Raw genomic sequence first — 12776 nt, 5'->3', positions numbered from 1 at the left:
TAATCTGTGTGTTGCCTTGTGTGCCCACCATTGCAAAGTGAAATCTTCTTACATCACCACATATTTGACCCTTTATCACCCCCACCCCCTTCACTCTGGTATCCATCACACTATAGTCTATGAGGTTGTGTTTGTTGTCCTTGATTGGTGTTGCTTTACCACATATAAGTGAAATCTGATGGTACAATTTTTTAGAAAATAGAACCCATGGCTGTCTTGGTTACCTAGGTATTCTCAACATCTTATATGCTCTCTGGTAAACTGTTAATATTTGTTGAAAACTTTTAATTTTTTTCTATGTAATTTTATGTTTTCATTGTCTCCAATCTCTCTACATGATTTGTTGCTGTATCTCTCTTTTTCTTATTATATATCAAGGTCCTGAGGGCAGTTGTCAAGTGTGTTTGGTCATCTACTTCATTCCCAGCACCTAGTACAGTCCCTGGAACCTAACCATTGCTCATTATGTGTTTGTTAACAGAAGGGATGAAGGTCCTTACAGAAAATTTCATAGAAGACAGGGCGTTTAAGCTAGGTCTTGAGGAGTAAGTAGTATGCAGCCAGGCAGGAGGAAAGAGGCCATAGGAGCCAAGCATAAAGGTAGAAGTATAACATATATGGTGCAGACTGGGGACAGCAGTAAAATTATAGTGACTTTTTTTAAAATCATTTTTCAAGTACAGTTGTCTCCATTTCCCCTCCTCCACTCATTGCAACATTCTTTGGGAAAATTGGAAGATGAATTTGAGCAGGTAGCTGTGGGCAGACTGGAAGGGACCCAGGAGCCATGCGAGTAGTAAAGGCTTATCGATTTCCAAGTTCTTTCTGAATCTCCAGTTCATCGGAAGGACCAAGATGTGTCCGATATGTCCTCTTTCAAGCCTTTTGTCTGACCTACAGGAGGGAGCTTTGGAATGTTCAGGGCAGGGGTGGAGTTGGCAGGCAGGGGGGGATCTGACAGCATTCATCACTTCTCAGAAAACCGCAGTGTGCATCAAAATTAGTGCATGCCACTGCCTCCCTGCGTTCGTGCAACTGTGTATTTAAACACGTGTTCTTGTGCGTGACTGCAGCACAGTTTCTTCTGACCCACGTCATACTGAAGCACTAAAATGGAAAAAATATATAATAAACCTTATTTTTTGTAGATGGGGGAAGAAACTGTGCTAATCTCAATTCACAAACACCCCAGGAGCCTACATTTCCAATTTTCTTTTCACAGTATTAATAAAACTGGATACTGGAAAAGTCAAATCTTTCCCCATAAATCTGAAACCACTTTCAAGGCTAGCCTAGAATTATAATAACTTCCACATCTATTAAAACACAGTACAGAACTCTGGTCTAATGAGACCATTTTAAGCAGCTCCTGTTCTTATGTGGGATGGAGACAGAAATCTAAAATTGATTACTTTTAATTTAATCGATGATGAAAACCAGAAAGTTTGGTTAAAGACTCTTAGTAAGAAAAAAATTCAATAAATGCATCTTGCTGGTGGTGTTTAAAAAGGATTTTATAGGAAAGGATACCTAACAATTCCAGGTAGCAGAATGATGCATATATATGTGTATATATGTTGGCTATTATGACATTTTATGATCTCTTATATAACCCTCCTGATGTGAACTATGCAGCTCATGTCCATTTGTTTATTATTGGTATATTTTATTCTTTATTATTTCTTAAGATTGGAAGTCCCCTTGAATTTTTTTTCTTAAAGCTCAAAACCTGGGTTTTCATTGTCATCAGTATATAGTGAAACTCTTACTTCATCCTTGATGTGACAAGGTCATGGTTGATGACGTACCTATATACTAACAGTCTATGTTGAAGAAATAAAACCAGCAATAAAAATTGCCTGGAAACTGCAGTCTTGCCTTACAAAGCTAAGTTTGGAAACAACATAAATATAACAAGATTACAGTGAAAGAACAGCTCATCCAAGTATACAAAATAGTTTCATAAAAATGACAATTTGAGTGACAAAAAGAGCATCCGCTGGCATGGTTATTGCCTCGGTGAACTCATCAACGGAACTGTAAGGCCCCACAGTCATCCACCAAACCCTCATTATATGTGACAGGACTTAGGACTTACAGCATCATTTATTGTGCAGTGTTACAAAACCCTAAACCAACAGTGATTATATTTTTAATAACAATATTTGATTTTGCTATGTTTCCCATCTCAGAATGAATAACCAAAGGGGGCCAAATGCTTTCCATTGAGAAGTGAAACCTCTTTGGAGAAGTGAATTAATATTCAAAAATTTTCCCTTCATAATACATAGTTATTTTAGAACTTCAGCTGTGAATCATTTTGCTAAGTAAATGCAGACTTTATACTCTAGGCTGGCATTCACTAAGGTTACGACTAGATAACAATCAATAACAAATCGATAAATACAGGCTTAGTCACTTCATGATGAAAAGCTGGTGCTAAGCTTAATCACTCAATGTGCTCCTCAGATCCCCATCTGCATAATACATTTTTTACTGGATAATATTATTTCTTTTGATAAACCATATAATTTTATTCCATACACAAATTTAGGAAGTTAAATTTTAAAGTAAAGCATGCCAGTATAAAACACAAAGACCGTGTTCTGGTGAAACAATCAACCACAGTTAGACATTTTTTGACAGTAAGGACTATTTTATATTATGCTTTGAAATTAGGAACTTGGCAGTAAGTTTTGTTACTCCGTGAATACCTTGCTGAGTAAGGTGTTCTTGTCCCAGAGGCAAAGAGTGCTGACCCCTGCTGGCCTGACCTTCATTTGCCTGAGGGTGGGCAGGGACACACTATGCCCCCTGAGAGCCACGTTCAAGGATAAGTGATGAGCTGGGAGAGAGTCACACAGAAGAGGTAAAGAGAAGGACAGGATGGAGTAAGAGGAAGAAGAGGGAGGAGTGTAGAGCTGATGATCACAGAGGACCAGAGGAGCAGGGAAGAAATGAGACCTGCCAAAAATAGTTCTCTGTACTACGACCTAATGTGTCTCTTAAACATGTTTGTACCATGCTGTTTCTTAACTGGGTCTGAATTAGATTCTATTTGGGGAAATGATGTCCTTTCACAGACACAGTGCCAGGGACTGTCAAAAATAAAGCAAGAACGTACATCAGCACAATTTCCTTTCCTGTTACGGTAGTTTAAAATATCTATTTCAGCAAATTTAAGGATGCTAACATTTTAAATATCTTACTTTTTAATTTTTTAGTGCAAGGCATAGAATATATTTATTATTATTTTTATATGGTAAAATACTGGGATATGTCTTTTGCACATACTGTACATTTTCCACCATGAATTATCTAACTAACATGAATAAACTGGTTTTAGGGTACAATGTGGAAATATGTTAAGAACTATGCTAACACTGGAAAGGCATTGCCTACTAAGTCATCACAATATTAATTAGACAATGAAAAACAAGGAAATTCAGAGAGCTAGCATACAGGATTTTTAATAAATCTGGGCCAAAGCAGACCATGTGAAAAACTTCTAGAGACAATCAGATCTGGCCAAACATTTGAGAGAGAGACAAAGACAGAGAGACAGAATTAAAGACCATTTTCTATCTGTCCTTTAAGATAACACTACCCGTGCATGAGTCCCAGGAATATAGCTATTTGGCTGAAAAGTGGCTTATGTGAAAGAGATTAACTCCCTGGTGCAGTTCTTTGTCTTGTGAGTAGCGTGAACAGATCCTGACTCAGTTAGGCAAAAATTGAGTCTTTATATTGCCATTAAGGCGTGTGTCTGTGTGCACACTTTGCCCACATGTGAAGGACCTGGCAGTGTCCACACCATCCCAGTGGGATCTGAGGGGACACAATGTCAGGCACCCTTTAGTCAAATGCAGATGGTCAGAGTTATGTGGGAAACCCTTAATGAGTAAGATCTTCTATCGTTACAGTGTTCAAACAAATTGTAGGTAATCTATGATTCCTTATATGAATAGAATTATTGAAATAGAAGGTATAAATGGAACTAAATGTTTAGGATATTTCATCTTCTTTTTTTGCTAGTACCCTACCCTCTAATTAAAATATGTGTGTTACCACTATAGTTGAATACTTGCCCACTTGCCTATGTCCAATCACACCAAGCAATACTTATCTGCCTTCGCTTATTGAGTGCCCATCATCAATCCTATTGAAGCTTTCCACTGACCTGGGCTCCTTTAGCCTCTGGGCCTGATATAATGAATTGGCTTCATATGAATGAGTCAACGTTTGACCATTCAAGGACTTATTGTTAATTTCTATGTATTCCATTCTTTTAGTTCCCCTCCTTTATCTTTTACCAGTTTTTTAAGTGTTCTCATGACTTGTTGGGACAGAGAAAGGGTGTTGGAGTGAAAGTAAATTGTAGTTCTTTTATTCGTTTTTGAGCAATGCTAGGGAAAAAATGTAGGTTGCATTATTTAAAATATCTTAATTTAGTTTATTATGGAGTTTAAAGGGAAGGCAAAATTCGTAAGTCCATGAGATTTAAGAATTGTTTATGGATTTCTCTGATTAAATTCATTTTTTATATCTTCATAAATGGTTAAAAGATGACTATTTCTTTTTTAGGTAAAATTTTAACCAAATTATATGAAAAGGCATTTAGCTTTTTTAGCCATTTATACTGTTCTCTACATTTAAGTTAATATAAAATTTTCCCAGATAATTTTCCGTGGTCATCAAACTAACCCATTACTGACAGTCAATAAGTGAAGCCACATTTATAATTCATGAATATGTGGACATTTCTCCAGCCTCTTATTGCACATCACAAAGCAATGTCCCATTAACACTTTAGTGGGCTAGCCAGTCCTTTATTTATTATTATCAATACTCCTGATCTTAGCACAAAAGTTAAGAAAAACATCACTTAGCCTTTAGATTTGAAGCATAAACAGAAAAAAGTTAAGTAATAAACTATATGTGGAAGCAACTGCATACTCCAAACAGGTCTATATAAATAGTTGTGGTGAGCCCTGGCTGGTATAGTTCAGTGGATTGAGCACAGGTCTGCAAACCAAAAGGTGGCAGGTTTGATTCCCAGTCAGGACCCAGGCCTGGGTTGCAGGCCAGTTCCCCAGTGGGGGAGGCATGAGAGGCAACCACACATTGAACACTGATGTTTCTCTCTGACTCTTTCTCCCTTCCCCTGTCTCTAAAAGTAAATAAATAAAATATTTTAAAAATAAATACCTGTGTTGATTAATTTTTAATGTTAATTAGGAGAGAAAAGGATAAAATCTTTCTTCATTGAGTTTTGAATTTATTTGGTAGGTTATATAAGAAACATATTTAGAATCTTTGTGTGCATATGGCTTACAAAGCTATTTTTAGGCCTGCATGTGACTTAATCAGCATTTTGTCTGGAGCTGCAAAAGATACAAGTATTTTTTTTAAACACGAGGTGTTTATCAAACAACCATAAAGCAAAATTAAAGCATTTGTGGCTTTTTTTTGGTCTTTGCTATCATTCTAGTTTTAACATCAAAAGGTTGGTATGCTACTTATACTGTTATTGTGAAAATATATCGGAAGTATTTAAGCAGATAAAAATATGATTAAAATTATTGAATAAGATAGTTCATTTATGATACTAATTCCTAACTGGGGAAAATGTACATGAATATTCTTAGTATAGAACGTTTAAGCCCAGCATGTCATTAAAACTCTCAAGTCTTACTATCACAAGCTCTATGAATAGGATTTTGTCTCCATTCTCCCCATTACTTTCTGACACATAGACAAAGTGAACTCATTATGAAAATGTGTTTAAAACAAAAGCATCCCACATGGTGGGGGGGGAAGATTTAGGTAACATTTAAGTAAAAATTTCTTTTTCAGCTCTTATTACACCGTGGTAAAGGAATACTCCTCAAAATAAGCAGGTAGAATGTTGCCATTTAGTGAAAGTTAGCAGCTGAGCTAATTGCCAGACTTTGGCCAAGATTACTGTATTTAAGAGAGAAGAAAGTGGTCACGTAGTAACAGAGTTCCTAGAGCAGGTTCTGTTCTTCTTCAGAGAAAATTAATTTCCTATAATCAAATGCTGTGGATTATAGTCTTTGTCTTCGTCTACCTTGGCCACAGAAGCAATGCCAGGGCTCTTTATGCAGCAACACTGCCTGGTCTTCTGTAAAACAAGCACTGACATAATCAGCACAGAAAGACTTCACTTACTGTATTTTATAGCTCAGAACGCAGCATATTGCTACTTTGAAACTGAAAGCTATCACTTTCTAAGTAACTATATTTACAAGGCCTTAACTGGAGAAGGAAAAAAAATGACAGCAAGAAACCCACATGTAGACAGAAGAAGTCTTGGTGATGTTTGAAAATGAAATTATAAAGCACTATAGAGTTACAGTTAGTAAATAATTCCCAGTAATAGAAACTTTTGTAGGAATATTTAAAACTAATTCCTAAATGGTGTTTAATAGTAGTGAAATAAAAGCGCAATCTTAGTCTTCTTGAATTGTTCAATTTCTGATGTGAGTATACATACACAAGCAATCCCCCATTTACACACATGCCTATATAGCTGATATACTTGCACTCGGGGGATTATTTAAATTCATAATTTAAATAATTCAGCATAATTTACAAAAAATAAAATTTTGAAAAATTAATCCATTGCATCTGAAATATAATCTTTTTCTGTAAGACAAGGGAAAGGATGGAGATTCAAAGAAAGACAGAAAACAAAATTGATAAAGAAAAATGACCTCAGGTCAGAGAGAAATGGGATATAATCTTATCTCTCTATAGTTGCTATTCTTTTAAATGCTTTCAAAAAATGTCTAAGTGTATTATGTAGAGAAAAAGATGTCACCCTTCACCTCCTCTGATCTATAAGCTAAATCCCAAGATGTCTCTCCCTGTCTATAGTCATTTTCAGGGCCTGACGGGGCCTTTGAGAAGACATTAAAGCACCCTGTAATCCATTTCTTGTTCCAAAGGAAGAGCTTTCTTACTCTTCAGACATTGGAAAGATTGAATGAGGTTTTTTCCAGCTGAATAAAAGTGGGCTAGCCAGTCCTTTATTTATCATTCTCTGTTAGGTACTGAATTCTGACTCAAAACCGATCTAAATAGTCTATAGAACTGGGGAAAATATTTTCTTATTTTATCCTCCCAAATTTACTTTTGGCGATCATTCAACTTCTACCAACAGATGAATAACATACATACATAATACTTATGTAAACAAAAAACCTCTAACATAAAAGGAATTAGATGTGTTTTAGTTTGTAAAGATATGACTAAAATCACACTTTCACAACCATGAATTTAGATTAGTCAAAATGTCTGGATTATCTTATTGTTCGATATGATATTTAATACTGTATGAGGCAACATGATCACATAAATAATCCTAAATTTAGCTATCCTGATTCAGAGTCTATAGTTACCTCTGCATTCTTCTATTTTAACATCATTTTGATTCTTAAATTGATACCCTCTAATATTATAATGTGGGGTCATTATGATTTTATTTTCTATGTTGGGTTTATAGTTTTTCACCTAACACGTTAACATGGCCCTTTAGAGGTACTTGGAGCATATTTGGGGCTGCACTTACAAGACCTTGTTAATGAAATTGATCTATAAGAAAGAAAATATGGCAGCCAGTCGCTTGCCAAGTGCTTTGATTCATAGTGTCCAGTTTTTAGGGACCATCAGGCACGGGGATCCTACACTCAACAGCAGTATACGTTTCCTAAAGCAGTAGATGCTGTTCCATTAGGCATGGAAATAGATGGTAAATGTCAATATACATCTTGAGCTTTCAGTGAACTCGATAATCACTTTGTGTTTTCTTCTCATCCTCTTTCCTATAGCCAACCCAACCCGAGCAGGGGGAAGAGAGCCATACCCAGGCTCAGCAGAAGTGATCCGGGAGTCCAGCAGCACCACGGGCATGGTGGTGGGGATAGTAGCCGCTGCCGCCCTGTGCATCCTCATTCTCCTCTACGCCATGTACAAGTACAGAAACCGGGATGAAGGCTCATACCACGTGGACGAGAGTCGAAACTACATCAGTAACTCAGCACAGTCCAATGGGGCTGTTGTGAAGGAGAAACAACCCAGCAGTGCGAAAAGCGCCAACAAAAATAAGAAAAACAAGGATAAAGAGTATTATGTCTGATTCCAAGATCTTAAAAGGACCCTTGTATAGAAATAGTCTTCATTTTATCTGAGACATAATATAAACTTATTTACTTTCCTTTTTATGAAGCACATACAAAAGAAGACAGGGAATGCAATCAGGAAGGAAAGACTGTTTTTAAAAAATAAAAACAAGTATCTCATGCTCTTGTTTCTCCAAAAAAGAAAAAAAAAAAAGCAGGGGCCAATAAATTCCCTAACATCCACAGTGTTTTCATTTACTCTGCCTGTCTTTATGTTGCTGGAACATTTCTAAAAGACAGTGATGACCGCACGCATTCATAAAGCAAAGGAGTATTACAACATCGAGGCACAACACAACACCACCACAAAACACAACACACAAAAAAAGAAGCTACCTATGATCCTGGATTTAGCCAAAGTGCTAGCGCTTTCCTGACAAGTCAGATAGTCCTATTGCCAGAGAAGACTGTGTCCTTTTGAGTGACTCGACCTGCAAATCTGTAAGAGTTCGCTGCCTGGTGCAAATGGAGCAGTGGTTGGAACTTGCATTTGAAACAAAGTGCTGGCTTTTTTGAAGACTTGTGTAGGAATACATTCAAAAAGCCCCTTTCTGACTGTGAGGGAAAAAAGTAGTATGGAGGCCTTATGTTCAAAACAATGTGAAATATAAGGCACATTTTCACACTAAAATCTCAAAACAAAAACAAGAGGGCATAGATGCAATCACTGGGGAATTTTCATGCACGCTTAATATGTTATTACACATGTTTATATAAAATCCATCTCCGTGTGCTTTCTGGACCGTGGTAAGTGACGTTTTATAGCCTGTTGTATAGAAAATGCAAAATATATCTCTGCTCTTCAGCCATTTTTGGTAAATTCAATGTTATAAGTGTTGCTAAGTATAGGGAGTTTTATGATGTCAGAGCAACAATTATTTCAGGGTTGGTTTTTTTTTTTTTTGCCATCACAATAAATTGCCACAATTACTTACTTTTTTAAATAAAGTTACAACGTAGTGTTTATTCTAAGAAAGATATGTATGAATGTATATAAAAAGATTCAGCTACATTTTTTCTTACATGTACAGCCTTCGTTCTGTTAAAATTAAGTTTTAGTATTTGTATGAAAGGTGTGAATTAGAAGGTAAAATATATACATATGTATCTTATAATCTTTTTCTCCCAAAATACATTCCCCTCATACATTCACTATTCACAATCACAGATACACACACACAAATCCCGATAGTCCATCAGATACGATGAAAGACTAAACATATATATACTAACAAATATTTACCAACAAATTGAAAAGCAGGAAGGTAGTTGTGCCAAGGTATTGATATCAAATGGAGTGATCTTCATCAAGATCATATGCTCCCAGGAAATTCCCAGAATATTTTAGTCCCTAATGAAATGGAACCTTTTCTTATCCAATAGAATATCAATGATATCTTGCTACATGAATATGAACCATTATGTGGGGAGGTTACAGAGCAAAATTAGTTGATATACATCTTAACCCTGGTTGCTGCAATTGAAAACTTTGTTTCCAATAAAATTATATTTTTTTTCTCTGAACCTCATGTGTATGATAAACACTTTGGAAAGTAAACACTTTCTCAGCTAAGAAAGTATTTTCAGTAATTTTTGATTCTGTATTACTATCCTTTTAAAAACCATTCTCTATTTGTTGATTATTGACTATATTTTAACTTTTGTGGTTTTGCATATATATATCATTATATGTTCTAATTTAACACACATTAAATAGTAGGAAAGTATAGATTATACACTTGTTTTGCATATTGTTTCAATGATGTTCATAGCAATAAATTATCAAAGAAGAAGGTAATGCAAAGGAAATGCATTATTAGATTGATGCCTCAGTATAAATTGGTTGCATTACTTCAACATCTCCTAAAATGATACTAGATTTCATAGAAGAAAAGAATACCTTTACAATTAGCTTTAATCAGCAAAGGCAAAAAATGCAAAACGCCTTTTGTAATATTTAGTTGATTAAAAAATAAAGCCAAGAAGCGGCCTGGATTTCAGACATACAGCGCCTTAGAAACATGTACAATTCATAGCAAATCACCGCTATCTGTGGTTGCCAAGAAATCGTTGCATACAAAAAGTTTTAAAGGCTTTTCATGACCTAGAAAGTAGAGGTATAAAATTAAAATTTAATATCCGTTACTTGTGTTTCAAATTTTTTTAAAAATTTGCTCGGTTAAAAAATTCATGTCTTTTTTCCCCTCCTCTCATTCAGTCTTACTCAGGGAAAGCCAGTGAAATAAGAAGGTAAATATAAAACCACTAATTTACATCTTGAGGTTATGAAAATAAATAGCTGCTTTTCCATTTGATCTACGCAACTTTACCTAGTTTCCATCTGGAAAGATTCTAAAATCTGATAGAAAATAAGAGCATTGTTAAGCAGTATATCTATGAAGTGTGTTGTCTGGGATTGATTTCAATGTTTCTTTCCAACATAAACTTTAAAATTTCATGTAATGATGTAATCTAATATTGTCAGTAAAAATACCGCTCATGTTATTGGCCTACACAAAATTTAGCAATTTTTTTCTTCTTTCTTTTAAAATGGAGAAAGAAAAGAGAGGAACATGAGCTAGAGAGAGAAAAAGACGTGAATAAAACCCCAAGTATCTTCATACCAAAAGTATCAGGGTTCCATGCATAGTTTGCAGTTAATAGAGGATTTCACACTACCTGGCATAAATTTGACTACATCTCTAGACTGTAACTTTTATGATCAAGTCTGCTTCTTTTTTATTCATGTAATGTGTTGCCTTTTTTAAAAAAAATACTACAATAATGTGTGATGTGGTCAATCCCTAAAACATCAAAGAATGACCACATGACCTTCCCATTCTAGTGCTCTGTGTGACTGGGTATCTAAGGGTTTCGTTTTGTTTTGTTTTTCTGTTGCAAGGCCAATTTATCCATTATTGGAAATGCTAAGCAAGTGGAATTTACTGTTTTGTTAATAAAATATTTCTTAATACAACTGTGGATTTCTTGATTTAAAAAATATATATCTGACATCATTTGGAGACAAAAATAGCACAGAAGGTTGCATTTGAAAGGAAAACCAACCTAAGACAAGTAGGGGAAGAATACCAACTCTGATTTTCCTGGATTTTAATATTAACTAAGCACCGCTACACTCATAAACTTAAAGATACAGCCATTTAAAATGTACCTTTGTTTACATCTGTTAACCTTGCTATCATGAGATTATAAACTCATAGAACTAGTTGAAAACATAAAGATGATTTCATAAATATGGTTTTCTCTATAAAAAGTAATGTAATTCATGTTAAGTAAATCCATGGTTACATTCTAACACTATCACTTACTAGCTACAAGTTACCTAAAGATTCTGTCTCCCTTTTCTCATAAATAAAGTAAGGGTAATAATACCAACCCTTATGATAGTAAGGATAATAAGAACTATTAATATGCCTGGCACAACCAACTGCAAAGAAAAGGTATACTTGTATACTGTTATTTTTCATAATAATAATAAATATGATAAAATGTCAAAAAGGAAATATATAAAAGAAACAAGTGTATAAAGAAATACACTTGTTTATTTTCCATATAACTTTTTTTTTCTGCAAAAGCAAAGGGACTTTTTAGAAATCAGATAGCCACCATTTACTTTCTGTACATTTTAGTTCCTTGACAACTTTTTCCTTAATATATTTTATTGATTGTGCTATTAGAGTTGTCCCAATTTTTTCTGCTTTATTCCCCTCTGCCCTGCATCCCCTCTCTAACCCACATTCCTGACTTCTTAGTTCATGTCCATAGGTCATGCATATAATCTCTTTGGCTTCTTCATTTCCTATACTATTCTTAACCTCCCCCTGTCTATTTTGTACCTACCATTTATGCTTCTCATTCCTTGTACCTTTTCCCCCTTTCTCCCTGCTCCCTGCTAATAATCCATATGATCTCCATTTCTGTGATTCTGTTCGTGTTCTAGTTGTTTGCTTAATTTGGTTTTTTTAGGTTCAGTTGTTGATACTTGTGAGTTTGTTATCATTTTACTGTTCATATTTTTGACCATCTTCTTTTTCTTAGATAAGTCCCTTTAACATTTCACATAATAAGGGCTTGGTGATGATGAACTCCTTGAATTTGACCTTATCTGGGAAGCACTTTATCTGCCTTTCCATCTAAATGAAAGCTTTGCTGGATAGAGTATTGTTGGATGTAGGTCCTTGCCTTTTGTGACTTGGAATACTTCTTTCTAGCCCTTTCTTGCCTACAAGTTTTTTTTTAAAGAAATCAGCTGATAGTCCTATGAAAACTGTTTGAAGGTAACTGTCTCCTTTTCTCTTGTTGCTTTTAAGATTCTGTCCTTATCTTTCATCTTGGGTAATATAATTATGATGTGCATTGGTGTGTGCTTCCTTGGGTCCAACTTCTTTGGGACTCTGAACTTCCTGGACTTTCTGGAAGTCTATTTCCTTTGCCAGATTGGGGAAGTTCTCCATTATTTTTCAAATAAGTTTTCAATTTCTTGCTCTTACTCTTCTCCTTCTGGCACCCCTATGATTCAGATGTTGGAACGTTTAAAGTTGTCCCAGAAGT

General features: G+C 35.2%; 1 protein-coding gene across 30 annotated transcripts in view; it reads left to right on the top strand.

Annotated features, from left to right (window-relative positions):
* The window catches only part of NRXN1 (neurexin 1), a 1071808-nt gene extending 1060989 nt beyond the window's left edge, over positions 1–10819 (top strand). For all 30 annotated transcript variants that reach the window (XM_024552822.4, XM_024552821.4, XM_045189458.3 and 27 more), the window contains one exon: positions 7854–10819. In XM_024552822.4, coding sequence (XP_024408590.1) covers positions 7854–8161 — 308 coding nt within the window. In that variant the 3' untranslated portion in view covers positions 8162–10819. The remainder of the gene's footprint in view (positions 1–7853) is intronic.
* Positions 10820–12776: the final 1957 nt, after the last annotated feature.

The sequence above is a fragment of the Desmodus rotundus genome, chromosome 5 (genome assembly GCF_022682495.2).
Source record: "Desmodus rotundus isolate HL8 chromosome 5, HLdesRot8A.1, whole genome shotgun sequence".
In the NCBI taxonomy this organism is placed as follows: Eukaryota; Metazoa; Chordata; class Mammalia; order Chiroptera; family Phyllostomidae; genus Desmodus; species Desmodus rotundus.
The sequence above is the reverse complement of the archived record's forward strand: the minus strand, read 5'-3'. Positions and strand labels throughout refer to the sequence as shown.